The sequence below is a fragment of the Echinops telfairi genome, unplaced genomic scaffold (assembly GCF_000313985.2).
Source record: "Echinops telfairi isolate 266 unplaced genomic scaffold, ASM31398v2 ScPeMD7_2;HRSCAF=8, whole genome shotgun sequence".
NCBI classification, from domain to species: Eukaryota; Metazoa; Chordata; class Mammalia; order Afrosoricida; family Tenrecidae; genus Echinops; species Echinops telfairi.
In genome coordinates, this window is record NW_022103898.1 from 14,099,012 (window position 1) to 14,119,440 (window position 20,429).

A 20,429-nucleotide genomic window follows, 5' to 3' on the forward strand; every position below is an offset into this window, starting at 1 on the left:
CAGACGTAACTCCTCTGCCTCCTCTCCCCTCCTGCTTCTGCTGAAGAAAATCAACTAAAGAAAGTGGCGGAATCACAAGCCCTCCCCACCCCCACAGCTGCACCACCACCACCCCTCCCCCCCCAGCTGCCTTCCCCCTGGTAGAGGGGAGGCCCCATCGTCTACTCTGAAAGACACCCTGGCCTTGCGTCTCATCCCCTCTCCCGTTGTTTCTGTATTGCTCCTTCCCTGGATCCATGGTTGTCCCTCTCTGTGAGAATCTTCCCACCATCATCGTGCATACTGTACGTGCAGGGGTAGCAGACACCCACGGATGCAGGGCAGATGGGAGGCCGGAAGGAGACAGCTAAGGGTTGGAGCAGAGACCGGCATCGGCAAAGGCCCTGTGGTAGGAGAACATGGCCGGAGAGCACGCTGAGCTGAAGGTACTTGGAGAGGGAGGAGATGATGAGAGGGAAGGGGGCCCAGAGGCCAAGGTTGGAGCCCACCCCTGTGGGTGAGATTGATACCAGGATGCCCTGGAGAGTTCTAAGCTGGAGGTGACCTGTTCTGGTTTGTATCTTTAAAGGCTCATCCAGGTGGTCCGTGGAAGAAAGAATCAGAGAGGGACAAGAGTGAGCGCAAGGTGACCCTGGCAGGGATGGTGGCCTGGTGGTAGCCATGCTGCTGACGGCTCAAAAGGGGTGGGTGGGTGTGAGAGAGAGACTGAACCACAGATATGGACAGGGCAGGGTACAGGGGGCAGACTCCACAGAGAGGAGATGTCTGCTATGACGCCTGGGCCTGGGCCTGCATGAGGGGGTGATGGGAGGCATTCCCTGAGCCGGCCGATGACCCCACAGAGCCAGGCTTGAGGAGAGGAGCAGAAGTTCCGATTTGATCCGGTTGAAGGTAGAGTGCTTTTAAAACCAAAAGCACCAAGCCATTGTCCTCAAGCCCATCCCAGCTTATGGCAACCCCCGTGGGCTACCGAGAGGAACTGTAGCTTTTCTGTGAACGCCCTAGGGCTTGCTGGTCTGTAATAGAATCTTCTCTTTTTATGGTGAATGAGGTGAGGGTTTGCAGAACCAGACCATCAGTTGCACAGCCAACTACCCCAACGTGTTCTGATCCACTTGGCCATTGCCATCCCTCAGTGGGCCGTCCCTTCCCTGCCTTCCGCCCCTGCTTCCGCTCCCAATTGGCCTCCTTTCCTAGCCCTCTGAACTCTGTCCTGAGGCAGACGCTGCTCTTTTCATCCTAAACACCAATTGTTCTAACTTGGGGATAGGGTCAGGGGTCCCACATGTAAGCCTGGTCTCTTTTATGATTTGGAGTTCTGCTCCACATTTTTCTCCCACTCCATCCAGGACCGTCTAAGGTGACCCCTTTCGAAGCAGTGGGGGCTGGTGGGCGGACACCAGCTAGTTCATCTGGTCTCAGGGTCATGGGTTCGGATGTGTGCACGGCCCAGGAGTCCACTGGACTCCTTGCCTCCCTTGTCCTTCCACGGTCATCGCTCCTTCTTCTCTCCAGCTGGGGAGAGTTGAAGACTTGCACCTTCGCTGGCTGCTCACCAGCTGTGAAGACCCACCCTTCGACTCCCCAAGGTGGGATCTAGAGCATTCTGTCCCCCAGCCCCGCAACTAATGCCCTTACAGCGTTGGGTTACATGATTAACAGGTTCTCCTAACACAGTCCTCTGTCGGCTCCGCCACATTCAGGGGTCTATTTGCAGCCAAGGTAAAGACACAGACACAAATATCCCCTGTCAAGTCTATCTATAATCTTGGGTACACCCCCACTCTCCCTCCCACACCTGTTCAGCCGGTGTGTCTACCCAAACATCTACCCAGAGATCACCGCTACTGCAGGATTGTGTCTATAACAGCATTTGCCTTCCAACCGCTGCCCCCCCCCTTCATCCCACCCCCGGCATCTTCTCCTGCCTGTAGGCTAATCTTTAAGAAGGCGTATCTCCAGGTCTTTCTTCCATGTGCCATCGGGGAGGGTTCAAAGTGCCAACCCTCTGAGGCTAGTAGTCGAGTGCCAGCATGGGTACCAACCCAGGGACCTGAAGCAGCCACAAGGAAACACCAACTAGGCAGTCGGATGCTCGGGCCTGGCCCACAAAGGAGCCATTGGGCCTTGACTCTTTCCGCTCAGATCCTTCTCCTGCGCCAGGCACTGCGCTAGGTGCTAAGGGCAACAGGCTCCGTCCGTGCCCGTGGCGCTGCCAGGCGGCATGGGGAGCAGGTGTGGATGTGGGGCTCCCACTGGGCAGCGCTGGGCTCCGGGCTGAGCGCTGGCCCACTTGTTAGGAGCCTCGGGGCATGTCAGTGCTGCTGTCCCCGCCTCACCTCCTGCTCTGATTCCTCATAAAGATGCCTGGCCGTGAGCTGGCACTGGCGACAACATTTGTCAGATAGAATTGAAAGAAAAGGGACGCGCTTGGCGAAGAGCTTCTCAAAGACACCGGTTTGTAATTTAACAATAAGGGGGAGTGTGTGTGTGTGTGTGTGTGTGTGTGTGTGTGTGTGTGTGTGTGTGTGTTTTAAATCCTCTTAGCAGCGGGTGGGAAAAATTCTTCTCAGGTGAGGTGTGTGTGTGTGTGTGTGTGTGTGTGTGTGTGTGTTTAAGCAAAGTGCTTTGATAAGCTACTGGGGGGTGGCAGGTGTGGGGAGACTGCCTATAAAAACACACGGACAGAGGGAAGGGGTGCTTGGAGCAAGAGAGAGGAGGGGGGAAGGGAAAAAAGAGAGAGGACAGGAGACAGTGACACAGATGGGGTGATCAGGAAGAGAGACCCCACAAAGCTTCACAAGGCCTGCCAGCAAGGCCTGCAAATGCTCTGGGGACCTGGGATTCTTTCAGAAGCCGAGAGAGGAGGCGAATTTGGTTCATGGGAAGGCCCAGCAATCGTCTCTGCAGTTGGTCGTATAAAACCCTCGCTAAAATATAAACAGGGGGTGGGGAGGGGTGTTCATGGCAATCCCATATGCTTCTGGATACAACAGCAATCCGTATGGGTTGCAATGGCTGTAATTAGTAATTACAATGAGCCCGGGGGCGCATTGGTTCCGCGTTGAGCGGCTAACCACAAGGTCAGCAGTTTGAAACCACCAGCTGCTTGTGGGAAGAAAAAGGAGGCTTTCTACTCCCATAAAGAGTCACAGTCTCCAAAACCCACCGGGGCAGTTCTACCCTGTCCTGGAGGGTCACTCTGAGTGTGGTAGTGGATTCAAACCACCAACCTTTGGCCCAGTGACTGAGGGGGAGGGGACCATGTGTGCCCCACAGGGCCCTTATAAAAATTACTGATCCCCTCACTGCCATCGAGTCACTGCTGACTCATAGTGACCCTACGGGACAGAGTAGAACTGCCCCTGTGAGTTTCCAAGACTGTATGAGAGTAGAAAGCCCCATCTTTCTCCAGCTAAAAGTACTTAAGACGCTCCTATTTCTATATACAGCAGCGGTTCTCAACCTGTGGGTCGCAACCCCTTTGGGGGTCGAGGGTCAAATAACCCTTTCATAGCGGTCACCCGATTCATCACAGTCGCAAAATGACAGTGATGAAGTAGCAGCGAAAATAATTTTATGTTTGGGGGTCACCACCACATGAGGAACTGTATTGAAGGGTCGAGGCATGAGGAAGGTGGAGAGCCACGGATATAGAGTATAAATAATACACTCAGTTGCTGCCTATACAGCCGTCAATACCATATATAGGACTATGTACTCAGGCCTTGAATTCCTAAATAATATCTAGAGTGGTCGTTAGGTGTTGTTGAGTTGTGACTCACAGTGGCCCCACAGGCAACAGATGGAAACACTGCCCGGTCCTGCACCATCCTCGCAAGTGTGGTTCTGTCTGAGCCCACTGTGGTAGTCCCTGGGCCAGTCCATCTCCTTGGGCCTTCCTCTTTTTCTCTGACCCTCTACTTTACCAAGCATGATGTCCTCCTCCAGGGCCGATCCCTCCTGGTAACATGTCCAAAATCCATGAGCCAAGTCTCACCACCCTCACTTCTAAGGAGCATTCTGCCTGGCCTTCTTACGAGCCAAGTTGTTTGTTCTTCGGGCAGCCTGTGATAGAATATTCTTCGCCAATGCCACCATTCAAATGAAGCATAATTCAAATCCGAGCTATAGCACCTAATAAAACCCACTCCTGCTTTATGAAATAGGAATCGCCGGGCTTTGTCCCACCCATCTGAGGCCGCCACGACTATTTCAGCTGATAGCCACCCTCCAGGGCAGTGTCGGGCTTTTTGAGGCCGTACATCTCTACAGAGCGGACTGCCCACATCTTCCTCCTGCGATTCGTACTGAGGACTGTTTTCATGAGGGGGTGGTTGTTAGGTGTCCCTGAGTCCATCCTAACTCCCGGTGACCCTACGTACAAGACGAGCCACTGCCTGGCCCGAGGCCAGGCTCACAATGGTTCTGTTTGCAGCCACTGTGTCCATCCACCTTGCCAAGGAACCCTGGCAGGCCCATGCATCTCGCCCACTGGGTCCTGCTCGCCAGCTGGTTGTGTTCACCTTGGCACTGCGGGGCGCGGGGAAGGAATGGCTCAAGCTCACGGTGACCCTACAGGACAGGGTTGAAGTGCCGCTGTGGGTTTCTGGGGCCGTGACACATCAGGGGGGGGCATAAAGTCTCCTCTTTCTCCAGCCAAAGTCTCTGCTGTCGGGAGACTGGCGAGGATCCAGTCTATTCTAGTCGCTGGCCTTGAGGACGGAGAGTGCAAGAGCTCCTTCAGTCACCCCATGCCTTTGGGGCAGGCGGGGGAGTGGGGGCCCTTACCTGAGCTGGTGCTCACCCACCCTCTCAGCAACACGTAGGAGATATTGAGGAGTCAAGCGGCCTTGGTGGGAGCCCTGCTGCCTTCTATCGCTCCCCTAGCCAAGAGCCCTCATTCGGAGCCCTCACCTCCCGGGCCCTCAGTGTCTCCTGCTGTGAGATGACAGGACCCCTCCCCATACCTCCCAGCCTGGGAGGTGGCTAAAGGGACTGGAGTTCTTCATGAGCCTGGCCCTCAGCGGGGGCTCAAGCCTAGGAAGCTTTCGGAGCCACAGGGAGCCGGGGCCGAGGGGGTGGGGGGTGATGAGTTCCGTGCTGTTCCATCGCAGATGGAAAGGCTCTGGCCAGGCCGGTCTCAAGGGCTATGGGCCTGCTGGTCCGCCTCCGTCTGGGCACCGTCTCCTGTGCAGAGCAAGCTGCCGCATGCCCACGTGCAAAACACCCAGTGCCCTCCCCACCTGCACGGTGGCCTCCCCAGCCAGAACCGAACAGAGCGAGCCTGAGCTTCAGACGGCAGGCAGGGTTTTGAAGTCTGGGGCCTTACATCTCGCCCGGCTGCACCGCTGGGGTGTGGAGTCGGGGTGTTTTGATTCTCCGGGCAGAGGTGCCTGCCTCGGGCGGGGGCAGGCCGGCTCCCCAGCTTCAGTGGGGGGTCAGGCCCAGGCCGGTGGGCGAGGCACCAGGGAACTTGCAAGGTCTCACCGTCTGCTTCCCCCCTGGTTTTGCAGGGAACTTCAAAGGTCTGTGTAAGCAGATCGACCATTTCCCCGAGGATACAGACTACGAGGCGGACACCGCAGAATATTTCCTCCGTAAGTACTGGCCGCCAGCCCTGCCTGGTGGCTCCGCCCGGTCTCGTGGCCCCACCACGCCTGGTGGCCCTGCCCTGCTAGAAAGTCAGAAAGTTCAAAGCCCTACCTCTGTGGAACACCGCCCCCCACCCCCGTGCCTGCTCAAAACTCAAACTTCCTGCCGTGGAGTGGACACCCGACCCATCGCGACCCTATAGGACGTGTAGGTCAGCCCCCTGTGGGGTTCTTTATGGGGAGCAGAAAGTCTCATCTCTCCCCCATCCCCCTGCAGAGAGGTTGAGGGTTCTGAACCACTGGCCTCTCTTTCCATTAGAAGCCCAAGGCGCAACCCACCGCGTGACCGGGCTCTGTGCCTAACAGCAGCAGAGGACAGGAAAACGCCGAGCTCCCCAACCCCCCAACTGCTCCCCTTCCTGGAGGCCAAAGCGCCTCCTGCTCTTCCCTCCAACTCCTACCCACCCCCCAGGTCTCAACCGAAATGCCCTCTCCTCCAGGACGTCCCCCCAGCCTCTTGCCCTGGCTATCACAGCATAGCAGCTTTATCCGACATCGGGGGACCTGGGCTATGGGCATAGCCGCTGCCTTGCCATCCTGTCACTCCCTCCAAGGACATGCCCCTGCCCCCTCCTGCCCACTATGATACCCCCAGTCCCGTGCCTGACACATTAAAAAATAAAACACCTCTTAATAAGTATTTCTAGATTAACTGGATAAAGAATTTCATCAGGCTGTGCCCAACTGCAACTTCGACTGAACACGAGAGAGATTATCTTTTTTTATTCCTTCCTCCACAAGCCAATGTCAAAGTTAAATCCTAGTGTAACAGCTGCCACCTTAAATCCATCTGAGACATATTATTATCAAGAGAAAGCATTTTGAGGCCCAAAGGAGGAGGTCTAGAGACTCAGCAAAAGCTAACAAGGCAAGCTGCTCCCTGAGAAGCGATTTCCAGGAGAGGGGCTGAGGGTCCTTGTCGGCGGGGCTGCAGGGCCTCAGAGCAGGAGTGGCCCTCTCTGCTTAAGACTCTCAGCCACTCTTCCTGCTGTCCCCATTTGTTCTCCTCCCAGGAGCACCCCGCCCCCCCTCTGCCCGTGGCCGGGCACCCTTCTTGGACCACAGGGAGGCCACTGGAGCCTCCCTTCCCTCCCCCTCAGATCACGTCTATGAGAAATGTAGGAGGCACATTATTATGTGGCTCTCCCCTGCCTCTCCCAATCATTCCTCCCTACATCAAACGGGGCCGGCTCAGGCCGGCTGGAATCTGGGTTTCATTGGAAAGCCCTGGCCACGTGAAGCCAGCCAGGCGGCAGGAGAGAGAGAGAGAGAGGCTGGCAGACGCTGCAGTTTCCAGATCCTTTGATGGAGAAGGGAAATATATTCCAGCACTTGTCATTTCCATGTCTGAATTCCCTCAAGACACTGCTCTTAAGTGGAATTCCTAAAGGGCCATTTGGTTGTCGCTACCCGTTACTGCGTCGGGGCTCTTTGCCAAGGCTGTGGTTAGGCTGCAAGGGCAGGCAGTGCTGGGAGCCGGGACTGAGCAGGGACTGAGCGCCTCCTGTATGTATCGAGCCTGTGCTCAATGCCGGGGAGACCACGGTGTGTGCATGAGGAAGAGGCCAAGGGGAGGACCCTCGGAGACCCAGCTTGCCCTAGGAGGCAGGGCTGGGCCACTCTTAGGAGTCACTCTCTCAGCCAGGAGAGCCCAGGGGTGGTAGAGGATTTCATCAGAGGGACCAGGAGCACTATCTTCTCATTGACAGTTGGGTTTAGCACAGTGCCTGGAATCTAATAGCTACTGAATAAATGCTGTTTGTTAAATAAAGAAAGGTTATAGAAGATTCTTCTATGACTATTTCTACTCCACTCTATGCTTCAATCCCCTCATTTTTTAAAGAAGAGAGGAGGGTGGTTCATTTGGGGAGCCCTGGTGGCATAGTGGTTACGTGTCAGCCTGCTCTCCAAAAGGACAGCAGTTCAAAACCACCAGCTGTTGCTCTGGACAAAGATAAGGCTTGCTACTCCCACAAAAAGAATTGCAATCTCAGAAACCCACAAGAGTAGTTCTACCCTGTCCTGTGGGGTTGCCATGAGTCAACTGGAAGGCAGTGAGTTTGCTTTGGGCACAGCAGGTTATGCGTTGGGCTGCTAACTGCAAAGTCGAGAGTTCAAACCCACCAGCAGCTCTGCAGGAAAAAGATAAGGCTTACTGCTGTCCTGTAAAGACTGACAGCCTCCAAAATACACCAGGGAGTTCTGCTCTGTCCTACAGCTGGTGTCCAGTTCATGGCAGGGAGTTCGAGTGTTTTTGGTTTTGTTTTTCTGACATGAACTTAGAAGGGACCCTGGTGGCACCATGGGTTAAGCATTGGACTGCTAACCACAAGGTTGATGCTTCAACTCCACCAGCTGCTCCACTGGGCAAAGATGAGGCAGGCTGCTTCTGCTAAGATTTACAGGCTCCAAAGTCTATGGGGCAGGTCTTCTCTGCCCTGCAGTGTCCCTGTGAGTCTGAGTCGACTCAACTGCGGTCAGGTTGGGTGGGTGGGTGAACTTGAACTTCCAGGTGCAGCATGGGATTCGGGAGGACTGATCAGAGTTGACTTCATCCAACAGTGTGTTCGGAGCATTCGTAACAGGGGTCAGAACACTTGTCCTGGAAAGGACCGGATGGCATTTGAGATGCTGAGGCCATAGGAGTCCTGGGGGATGCAAGCGGTTCGTGCGATCGGAAGAGTTGGAGGTTTGGGTCCCCCCAGAGGTGCCTCAGAAAAAAGGCCTGGTGATCCACTTCCCAAAGCAAGCAGCTGAAAGGCCTGTGGCGGAACACCATGTTCCTCTGGGACCCCGGATTTGCCATGCTGTGAGCCCAAGTCAACTCAACATAAACTGGTGACTGGTTTTACTGGCCACGTGTCCTCTCCCCACCTCCTCACCCCCACCCATGTGCTGTGGGGTGTGGCTGTGTTTCATAGGAACTCAGTTTGAGCCCAGGTAGCAGGCAGAGTGTGCTGGCCCTGGACCTGTGGCAGGCTAGTGCTGAGCTGGACAGCGGATGTCACTCTTGCAGGATGAGGGCCCTAAGCTCCTATCACACTCAGTGGGTGGTGGCCAGAGGAAGTACCCTCCCAACCTCAAGGAGATGGAGGAGTTCCCCACCCACCCCACCCGGGTGGAGCTCCATGCAGAAGTGGGCGGGGCTGTCTGAGGGAGGTGGGCCTGACAGCTCAAGGTACAGGAGTCTGTTGGACAGACTTGCCCAGCCCCCCTACACATGACAGCCCTTGAGCTTTGGGGACAGGGATGGGAGAGGGTGGGCCGCAGGGAAGGGACAGGCAGAGGTAGAAGGGAGCACAGGATATGAGAGAGGCTAGCCTATAACCCAAACCGGTGGGGGCATTCCAGAGGGCTCCCTGGAGGAGGTGCCAGCCAGCTCAGACTTGCCTCTGGGAGGAGTCACCCACTCATTGGTCAGTCATTTACTAAGCTCCCACACAAGCTGGAACCGGACGGAGATCAGATGTACAAAAGAGTCAGTGCCTGCAGGAAATAAGCCAAACCAGTGAACACACACCTCTTTTCAGAGAGGGCTGTGAAGACAAACCAGGTGGTAGGCCCGGGAACGTGGGGGTGAAGGGCAGAGTTTTACGGCCGTGGGAAGAACAGGTTGGGGGTGGAGGAAGATCTAAAGGCCAGTGTTGACCACCTTGCTTTGGAGTTGGCCGTGGACCTCCCGGGGAGACAGGAATACTCATGGGGGACTGGGGTCAGGGCTCACAGGAGAGGCCCTGGTCAGAGATATGAGTGGGTAAGTTGTCCACATGTGGGTGACATGAAAGTCACAAGGCTCAACACAATCCCCAAGGGAGCAGAGTGCCAAGAGAAGAGTCCCTAGCGGCCAGGAAGAAGAGGTGGCTGAGGAGAAGTGGCCCTTGAGGTGGCCTGAGCCGCTCTTGCCATCTTTGTTCTACCAGCTGGTCTGAGGATCGGTAGGAGAGGAGATGCCCCCAGGGCCTGGCTGGACCAGAGGTTCAGAGATCATCACCTGGGGTGGCAGAGAGAGGGGGAATCACTTGTCCTGAAGCTTCAGGCATCACCTAGAGCAGTGGTTCTCAACCTTCCTCGTGCTGCGACCCTTTCATGCAGTTCCTCATGTGGTGGTGACCCCCCAGCCATACAATTACTTTCTTTGCTACTTCATCACTGTCACTTTGCTACTGTTATGAGTCGCCATGTAAATATCTGATAGGGTGTATTTTCACTGTTACAAATTGAACATCATTAAAGCATAGGGGTCACAAAAACAATATGTCACATATTGTGAAATCTTTATGTGCTTTCCGATGGTCTTAGGCGACCCCTGTGAAATGGTCATTCGGCCCCCAAAGGGGTTTCGACCCACAGGCTGAGAACCACTGACCTCAGAAGACGTAGCATAGAGAAGAGACCCAATTAACATCTGATGGGCATATAAGTAAAAGCACCCTCTTCCTCCCAAATCCCCACGCCTCCCTGAACCATCCCACTGAGGCTCCCTAGCAACAAGGACGACAGCTAACACAGGCCCTGGTCATCACCCAACATCTGGGCCCCCTGAAGGGGCAACTAGTAGGGACCCTGGCCCCTCCTCTCAATGGCTCGCCCAATAATGGATGGTGACCAGACCCAACCAGAGGGTCCTCAGCCCTATGGCCAAAGTCTGCAGAGTCTGCTGAAGAGCAGGGGGTGGGGGGACCATGGTGCGACGTCATACGAGTGTCAATGTGTGCCCACGGGTCTGTGGTCTCTGTGTGTCACCACACGAGGCTGTGTCGGATAGCGTCTTCTGACACCCGTGTGTCTGTCTGTCCAGATGCAGGGTGAGTGAGTGTGGTGTTCACACACATCTGTGTGTGTGTGTGTGTGTGTGTGTGTGTGTGTGTTGTCCAATTCAGATGGCAGTCAGCGTGGCCCGGATGTCCCGAAGGGATCTGACACCAGGAGAGAAAAACTGGAGCAATGTCGTTCCGTCCACAGACAGGTATAGAGCACCTCCAGAGGCCGTCAGTAAAATGACACCGTGGCTGCAACCATGGGCTGGAGCACAGGGACAATGGTGGGAATGGCACGGACCAGGCGGTGTTTCCTTATGCTGTGCATAAGGTCGCTATGGGTCACAACCAACGCCCCGGCACCTAACAACAGCGCTGAATGCCAGACCCCCCACCCCCAATCCACTGTACTGCCGCCCAGGGCGGCAGAGTGGGGCAGGCTCCACACGCGGGCAGGTCCACATCTGGGCTGGGGCTGGAGGCTTGGGTCAACGGGTCCAGGGTGAGCTGTGTTCCCTCGGGAGAGGAAGGGAGGGGACTGGCACCTGGCACCTGCGTGTCACACCCACACCCACACACACACTCCATCACCAGGCCACGCCCTTTCCCAGCAGTAGTTTGGACAGAGGGGGGAGGAGGGCCCTGGACAGAGTCAGAACCCCAGAAGAGGGCTCTTGATTAGTAGCCGACTCGGTCACAGACTCGCGGGCCACTCGTGAGCCTGAGCGCGGCCCCAGTGAGCTTCTAGGGGGTGGGACCAGAACAGCGGCCAAGACGCTTGCGCGCATGTGCACAGGGTCCACGTGCAGGTGCTCGCTGGGAAGGGAACATTGGAGCAGAAAGCAGAAGTGGGTGAAGGGGCCCAGAGGATCCTAGGAAGGGCATTCCAGGCAGAGGGACCAGCCAGTGCAGAGGTCTCTGGGACTGGAGGCTTGGGAGCAGCCAGAGGCCCTGGGGCTCAGCCTGGAGCCCGAGCCCCTGGGACTGAACTCTGTGCTCTGAGATGGAGCCACAAGGTGGGGGGATTGGATGGGATCGAAAACTGCATGCATCGCTCTGTCCCACGAGAGAGCTGCCAGTGCGGGAGCGGGGAGGCCAGGGAGGAGACACACACGAGCCAGACAAGAAGGAATGACTGAAGGAGGCAGCAGTGGTGGCTGCGGGGTGTCGGATTCTAGATGCATCTGAGCGCAGACCAGCAAGGCTGACCTTTCAGCCCGGATGTGGAGAGCAAAATGGTAGTGTGGCATCTAGATGGAAGGGGGGCTGGGAGGTGGGGGGACTGGGTATACAGGAGACCACTGCCGTGATTTCTTGGGCACGTTCTCCAACCCACCCCCCACCCTGGAACAACTTATAGGAGAAGGTGCAGGTAGAGCATCCTCCTCTATCCCGCCTAGCACAGGGCCTGGGCTCCCTCGGGGCTGCCCTAGCACCAGCCCATCTGCCCAGAGGGGGGACATCCCCCTGCTCAGTCCCCACCCCTGTCCCAGCTCAGGCACCAAGGGAGGAAGGCCAGGGAAGTCCCAGTGTGGGCTTAGCATTCAGTCATGTCCCAGGAGTCCTAGCGGTAAGCTTTGGCCTGCGAAGCAAAAGGTTACCAGTTCGGACCCACCATTGGAGAGAAAAGAGCCTGTCTGCTCCCATAAAGAGTTCCAGTCTCAGAAACCCTCAGGGGCAGTTCTACTCTGTTCTATCAGGGGGGCATAGAGTCTGAATCGACTCTCTCGAGGCCTCGGGCAAATCCTACAACTTCTCTGAGCCCCCCATTGGCCACCTGTGCCCCTGTCCTTCAGCCTCTTCTGTCTAGCCAGATTGTCCCCGAGGCGGGCACTGCAGGTCATGTGCACACACTGCAGTCGGCGTCCTCGTGTGGCTGAAACTGGGGGACCACGTCCCACGGTTAAGAAGCGTCCCACCAGGGGCCCGTGCGGCTATGCAAAAAGCTGGCTCTGGTGACAATGTGCGTCGGGGCAGCTCTCCGGGGCACTGTGTCACACTGCGCAGGCCTGGCAGTTCATACACTGATGTTCACGGTGACCCAGTCACTCTACAAGTGCAGAGGGCAAGGCAGGCCGCCAGCTGCACCGTGGGAGCCGGGCTGGGCCGCGCCCTGGAGCCCCTCCTCTCAGTCTACCACCTTCCTTCTCCACTCTCACTGTCATCTTCGAGCTCTCTCTCTCTCTCTCTCTCTCTCTCTCTCTCTCTCTCTCTCTCTCCCCAGCCCCATCCTTCCCTCCCTCCTCTCTCCCTTCTCTTTTTCTCTCTCACACACAAACACACACACTCTCTCACTCTCTCCTTTCTCACACACACACACACACACTGTCTCACACACTCACTGTCTCCCCGTCTGATGCACACACACTCGCACACGCATGTCTCGCAGCCCACTCCTGTGAAGACAGCCCCTGGCCATGCCATTGAACGCAAGGTGAAGAAAGGCTGGAGCCAGGAGAGCTGTCCAAGGACCCAGATGTCCGCCTAGCCCAGCTCATCTGTGACTCCCATTGGAGTGACTCAAATCCCAAATGGAATAACGTGCATGAAGATCTCAGTGCCGAGCCTGGGAAATAGGGCGCCTGCCCTCCCTCGTGTACTAAGGTGACATGTGTCACTAAAGGCCACTAGGAGAACAGGGAAGGGGTCAGATGGGGGCCTGGCCTCGCCAGCCCAACACAGGTGGATGGGACCTGAGAGATCACTTGTCCCAACCCTATTGCTGTGTAGACCTGAGGTCCAGGGGAGGGAAAGGGCATGGGGGGACCCCCTGGAGCAAAGACTAGGTCTGGGTCCCCTGACCTCCACTACACCACATCCTGCCCCCAGCCCCCAGGGGTCCTTCTGCTCACCCACCCACTGTATCCTCAGGACCGGTCCATCTCACAGCCAGGCCACAGCTGGGGGTGGGGGGCCACGGTGGGGACCAGAACATAAATAGACTATCCAATAGAGTTTGGTCAAGAGGCCTTTCCAAAGAGGGCTGTCCTCTCCAGTGGACCCTCCCTGTGGGCCTCGGCAGGGCATCGCCTCCCTCCTGGGCCCTGGGACAGTCTCCAGTTCGGTTGCCAGCGTGGTAAAGAGGGGACTCCTCGTAGCTGACCGACACTCACAGTATCCAGAGCTTCCACATTGCTCTTTCAGAGTCATGGCCATGCCCAACATTTGTCCCCATTTGTATCCAGCACAAGGAAGGAGAGAGCTAGGGAAACTGAGTGAACGGCCCAAGGTCTTCGTAAGCCAGTGGCTGACCAAACATCAAGCCCCACCCCTACCCCACACCCCAGCCTCAGGCCTAAGCTCCCTGCTACCTCGTAGGGTAGCTTATACCCACTCTGGGTCTTCAGTCAAGATGCATATCCAGGCTCTAAACCTGGGCACCCGACGGGCCCTGTGCATACCTCTGCCTCTCTCTTTCTGCGATACACCTCACATTTGACATGGCACCGGCCAATCCTTGATCTTTCTCCCTCACCCCGCCCCCTTCACCTCCAACCTCTCCCAGCATCCACAAATGCCGCCCCCCACCACCACCAGCCAGCAAATCTGAAACCAAGATGTTCTCCTTGAAGCCACCCTCTTCCCCACCCACACCACCCCTCACCAAGCCTCTCGTCTCCTCCACATCTCTGCCCCAGCCACCGTTGACCACGCCCCTTGCTCCCACCCTGGTCCCCTCTTGTCTGGCCCACTGCGGTGGCCCTCCCCCTGCTTCCTGGAGGCCACCCTGGCTCCTGCCCATCCATTGGCTTCAGATGCTGGCAGCTCTTCCTAGGGCAAGCCCCTTTGACGCTCCTCATCGCATGAAGGGAAGTTCTGTAAGCGTGATCCACATGGCTCAGGAGCCCTGCGTGACCTGGCCCAAGCTTCTCTCTCTATTTGCCTCCCGAGCCCTCCGCCCCACCAGCCTTCTCGCTTCCCCGAACAACCCATCTGCCTCCAGCCTTTGCTCATCTGAGACTCTACCGCCCGCCTGCCTCCAGTCTGCCAAACAGTGCCTTCTCCTTCTCCGTCAGATGTCAGCTCCAACAGCGCTTCCTCAGGGATGCCTGCCCTGATGCCCACGTGAAGTTGGGTGCTCATGGGAGGTGGGGAAGCATAGGGTCTGAAGGCAGGGGGTTGCGGTGGTTAGCCGCAGGGGGTCTGGAATCAAACTGCCAGGGTTCACAAGGCCAGGCTCCCCGTTTGCTCCCGGGGCTGACCATGGGCAACACACTTGCCCTGCGCCTCCGTGTTCGCCTGTGTGTAATGGGATCCCGTCAGTCCTTCCTTCCTAGAATTATGGGAGACTTGGTATTTGTGCTGTGCTTAGAGCAGTGCCTGCATACACTAGGACACTGGCCATCTGCATGTGACATGAGGCTGCCACAGGCACAAAGGGTGTCTCTCAGGGGCACCTTTCCTCCGGGTATACACATAGCACGTGGTGCCACCTGGTCATGACCCACGCGTCTCCATGTTATTATCTGACAACGTGAGTCTCTCTCAGGAAAACCTCAGCTCTACAAGGACACGGACCAGGCCTGGTTTTACCCCACTTATATTTCCATGGAGCCCTGGTAGTGTAGCGGGTGACACTGGCTGACCAGCCACGTCAGCAGTTCACAACCACCCCCCACCTTGCGGGAGAAAATTGAGACTTTCTACCCCCGGAGAGAGTTACAGTATCAAGACCCAGTTCTACTCTGGTCTGTCAAGTCCCCGTGCGTCGGAGTGGACTCGATGGCAGGGAGTTTGTCTTTGCACCAGGTTTCCCAGGCGTCCCTGGGCAGTGCAAACGGCTAGTGCACCCAGCTGCTAACTGAAGGGCTGACGGTTCGAGTGTAATCAGAGGTGCCTTGGAGGAAAGGCCTGACCATCTCCTTCCAAACAAGCAGCCACTGCCCACCTTCAGGAGCGGAGTTTTCTGGCGCCCCTGGGTCGCCGGGAGTTGGCATCCATTCGATGACATGGGATTTGCTTCAGTGTTTCTTGGTTTGTGATCTCTCTCTCTCACACCCGGTCTGGAGTGTGCCACCTTAGCGGAATCCAATCTTTGCTTTCCGGTTCAGAGCTGGGTGGAAGTGAAGCATGTCCCACGCTGGAGCTTACAGCATTCCCCTAGCCCAGTGGATTCTGTGGTCACCCAGGGGTCGGCCTGCAGCCAGCGGGCCAGACAGAAGCCAGCACAGGGTCTGATTTTGTGAATAAAGTTTTATTCGAACCCAACCATGTTCACACACAAGCCAAGGCTGATGAGGTGCTCCAACAGCAGTGCTGAGTCATCGTGAGAGGCCGGAAAAGCCAGAAAGGATGGGCTGTTTGTCCTGTTGTTGTTGTTGTTGTTGTTGCTGTTGCTGTTGTTAGGTGCCATCGAGTCGCGCCCGACCCATAGCGACCCACGCACAACAGAACGGAACACTGCCGGGTCCTGCACCATCCTCACCATCATTCCCATGTTTGAGCTCCTGGTGGCAGCCACTGGATCAATCCATCGATGACCTTGAGGGCCTTCCTCTTTGTCGCTGCCCCTCTGCTTGACCGAGCATGACGTCCTTCTCTGAGGGACTGGTCTCTCCTGACAACACATCCAAAACCCGCGAGACAAAGTCTCAACGTGACAGAACAAAATTAGCCAACCCCTGCTCTGCATGATTATCCGTTCCTTAAAACCAAGGCCCACGGCTTCCTGGAGTTGGCCTGAGCAGGGAAAGGGTTAACCTATGTGAGGCGCTGAGAATTAGGTCTGACGTGCATGTTCACAGGTGATGTAGCTCTGCAGTGCTGGCCCATGGTCGAATGCCCACCTTCCATGCTGGAGACCCGCACAGCCACAATCCCGATTGTCAGCAGAGGCTTCCGTGCGGCTAGGATGTCAGACAGGTTTCAGGGGAGTGCCCAAACTAAAACAGATTAGGAAGAAAGGTCTGGTGACCTACTTCCAAAAGCCGGCCACTGAAAGCCCTGTGGGTCTCAATAGTTCAACCTGCAACTGCTTGTGGGGATGGGGCAGGCCCAGCAGCGTTTGGTCCCTCCGTGTACAACCAGTCCGAATGTCACTGCTCCTCTGAGGGGCGCCTCAGCATTGAGACACCCCCCCCCCAGATTGAGTCGGAGGGCAGGAAATGCCACAGGGAAGTTGTGACTCACCTGAAGGGGTAGGACATCAGAAATGGCCCTCATCGCTGCTCTTTCTGGAACTCCTTCTAGTATCAGGCACAGTCCAGAGACAAGGGGGCTATAAAAATTCTTGGGGGGCGGGGAGACATTCATTATCTTGTAATCCTGTTTTTCCAAAACCAGTTTCAAGCCCCCTCATAATATAATGCTGCCACCATTCCCCAAAGATCTGGCTACAATGCAGGTTCCGGTGTCCTGGTTCCCAGTGGGCTCCATTTGTAAGCCTCCCAGGAGAGGCCAGTGCGACCAGTCTGGGGCTGTCCTTGGGGGCAACAAAGCCTGGGGACAGTCTGAGAGTTGGAAGCTGTGGTGACTCTTCCCATTTTACAGGAAGGTGGACACAGGCTGAGAGAGAAAGAGCCTTGTGCCCGGTGTCACAGTCAGGATCCAAGCGCAGGTGTAACTCATCTGGGCGACTGCCCGATTGACAGGACCTCCTTCATGGGACAGCTTGCTTGCAGAGGAAGGTCCCAGTTGCTCCCTCCCCAGGCTAGGTCTGGGCCCGCCAAGCCCAACCTCCCTAGGTGGATTGCTGGGTCCACTGCCAGCCCTGCCCCCTACTTTCTGGGCAGAGACCTCTCGGAGGGAGGCTGGTATTTGGGTTGGCTGTGCCGGGCTGTGAGGCTTCTGCTGAATTCCCCGCGGGCTGCTGTTATTCAGAGCATATCATAAGCTGCTCCAGAAACTTCTGAAGCCATTCCGGCTCCTCCACATTGCTCCGGGCTGGCTGAACACAGCAGGCTTCTCTGGCCTGTCGCCCTCCATCTTGTTCTCCATTCTCATTGCTCATACAGAGAGACGCACGTGCACTGGTGCTCACACGGTGCACACACGCTGACATGTGCACACGTGTGCCCCCCCACACACACACACACACACACACACGCCCATCAAACAAGCTCCCTGCACCACTCAGGATCCCTTCCCCTGCTGGCAGGAAGGTGGCGCTGGGGCATCCGGGCACCCAGCACAAACAGGTGGAGGGGAAACATCAGGCCCAGACCTGCATGAGGTCATCGCCCTGAGGGCCCCAGAGAGAGGTGATGCAGTGTGGCCCCCCAGATGCATGTCCCCAGTGAACATGCGTGGGTGTGTGAGCATGTCTGAGAATGTGTGTGTGTTGTGTCAGCGTGAACATGCATGGGTGTGGGGTGTGCACATGCATAAGAGTGCAAGGGCTCTCTCTCTCTCTCTCTCTCTCTCTCGCGCGCGCGCATGTGTGTGTGTGTGTGTGTGTGTGTGTTGGCATGAGCATGTAGGGGTGTGGGCTATGCACGTGTGTCTGTGTATATGTGGTCACGTGGAAGCACATCAAAGTGCAGAGGAGGGGACTGTGAGATGGGCTTTGAGGGATGGATAGGAGTTTGCTGCATCAAGAAGGGCAGGAAAGACATTCCAGCCAGAAGGCTCTGTAGGGCCAAAAGTCCAAGTATGAAAGGCAGCAGCCTGCCTCGTGGGGAGTAAGCTGCAGAAGTGAGAGGAGGCACGGGGACCCAGGACACAAGGCCAGTGGGCAGGCAGTGGCCGAGTCACCCAGTAGCCTGTGTAACCAGATCTGCTCCTCATGTCAGTGCGGAGCCCCCGGATGGCAGTGGCTTTCTCTTCCCCTACGTCCACTAGAGTTGCAAAGCAGCCTGACTCTGGGCCTGTGTCCGCAAAGTCCTTTTCAGGGGTGGGAGGGAGGCGCTTGTCTGCAGCACCCCTAGATTCACAGTCCCCTCTCCCCCTCGTGTTCTAGGGGCTGTGAGGGCCTCCAGCATCTTCCCCATCCTGAGCGTGATTCTGCTCTTCATGGGGGGACTCTGCATTGCAGCCAGTGAGTTCTACAAGACCCGACACAACATCATCCTGAGTGCTGGCATCTTCTTCGTGTCTGCGGGTAAGGGTGCTGGGCCGCGGGTGTGGGGTGGGTGGTAGGGGTGGGGTGGTGCTCAGCTCAGTGGCCAACAGAGGGAGCAGGGAGGAGGGAAAGGGAATTTGGGGCTTCCTTCCCCACAGCCACACCTAAACCGTCCCCGACCTATGCCCAAAGCCCCACCTTGCTTAGAAGAGGTCCATCCTTGGGGACAGAGATGTAGCAGTCCATCTCCATAAAGACGTGTCGCCTCAGAAACCCTATGGGGGAGTTTCGCTGCCCTACAGGATAGCCGTGAGTCGGAATCTATTGGGATGAAGTGAGTGGGTCTAAGATGCTTGAAAACTACTGGGCACAGGGAACCGGGTCCCAAACTCACAAGACAACGTTATTGCCGTGTGCTAGTGGGTCCACTGGAACTCACAGCAAATGCAGAGGGCAGAGTAGAACTTCCCGTGGGGTCTCCTAGACAGGAGTCTTTACAGAGACACACGGCCAGGTCTTTTCTCCTAAGGAGCGGCTGCTGGGTTCAAACTGCCGACCTTCCAGTTAGCAGCCAAATGCCTTCACCAGGCGGGAGCGGCTCAATAAGCTAGAATTGCTCGCTCACCAGGTGGCTGCCTGCCCCTGGCTTCTCTCCCCTCTTCCCCTGGGGCGTCCCTGGGCTGTTCTCTCTCCACAGAATGATTAAATAGGTGGCATTGGATCGCTAGGACAACACAGGACTGGGGCCGTGCCTCTGCCCCATCCCCAGACTCCGGGCACTAACCAGGCCTTTTCTCTGCCCCTACCCCGGCTCCGTGCCCACCCTGTGCCCGCAGGTCTGAGTAACATCATTGGCATCATAGTGTATATATCTGCCAATGCCGGAGACCCCTCCAAGAGCGACTCTAAAAAGAATAGTTACTCGTACGGCTGGTCCTTCTACTTCGGGGCTCTGTCCTTCATCATTGCCGAGATGGTCGGAGTGCTGGCCGTGCACATGTTTATCGATCGGCACAAACAGCTGCGGGCCACCGCCCGAGCCACGGACTACCTCCAGGCCTCCGCCATCACCCGTATCCCCAGCTACCGCTACCGCTACCAGCGCCGCAGCCGGTCCAGCTCCCGCTCCACCGAGCCCTCACACTCCAGGGACGCCTCCCCCGTGGGCATCAAGGGCTTCAACACCCTGCCGTCCACGGAGATCTCCATGTACACCCTCAGCAGGGACCCCCTGAAGGCCGCCACCACGCCCACCGCCACCTACAACTCGGACAGGGATAACAGTTTCCTCCAGGTTCACAACTGTATCCAGAAGGAGAACAAGGACTCTCTCCACACTAACACAGCCAACCGCCGGACCACGCCCGTATGAAGCCCGCTGCCAGGCCCGCGCCAGCCCGAGCCGCAGGGCCCAGGCCCAGCCTGGCGGCGGAGGGGCGGGGCCTGCGGGAGGCGCAAATCAGTTCAGGATTCGGGGCGGGTGGGGCGGGAGGGAACCAAACCATCCATCGGGAACCTTCCACAAGCAAAAAAAAAAAAAAAAGAACAAAAAACAAAGAAAATACACACACACACACAAAAAGCGAAAAAGATAACACGTAAACTTAAAAAAAAAGAACTATAAGAGGCACAGAGGAGCGAAACAACAGTAAATGTGGGGGGGAAATAAACGAGGGAAGAGAAACAAACTTAAAAAAAAACAGCGAGAGGGATTAAAAAAATTAAAAATAGAAAATAAATCTAAAAGAAAATGCATGATTTCCCATGTACCATTATTTTAACATTTAATAAAAGCCAATTTAAATGAAAAAAAAAGGGAATTAAGATAGCATTAAAGCAAAAATAAATAAACATTAAAAACCGAGACGGAGCGGAGAGGGAGAAGGCCGCTCCTCGTCTTCAGCAGGGTTTTCTGTTACATTGGTTTGGGGGCGATAATGTTTTCTTTTTTTATTTTCAACGTGGGGAGAATGACTATTCTGTTCCCTTTAACCCCCGTGGACTCTGCCTCCCTGGGCG

General features: G+C 56.3%; 1 protein-coding gene across 1 annotated transcript in view; it reads left to right on the plus strand.

Annotated features, from left to right (window-relative positions):
- Positions 1-19,807, plus strand: part of CACNG2 (calcium voltage-gated channel auxiliary subunit gamma 2) — a 148,860-nt gene extending 129,053 nt beyond the window's left edge. Inside the window, exons 2-4 of the mRNA XM_004700307.2 lie at positions 5,517-5,600; positions 18,309-18,449; positions 19,247-19,807. Of these exons, the coding sequence (XP_004700364.1) occupies positions 5,517-5,600; positions 18,309-18,449; positions 19,247-19,782 (761 nt within the window). The 3' untranslated portion in view covers positions 19,783-19,807. The remainder of the gene's footprint in view (positions 1-5,516; positions 5,601-18,308; positions 18,450-19,246) is intronic.
- Positions 19,808-20,429: the final 622 nt, after the last annotated feature.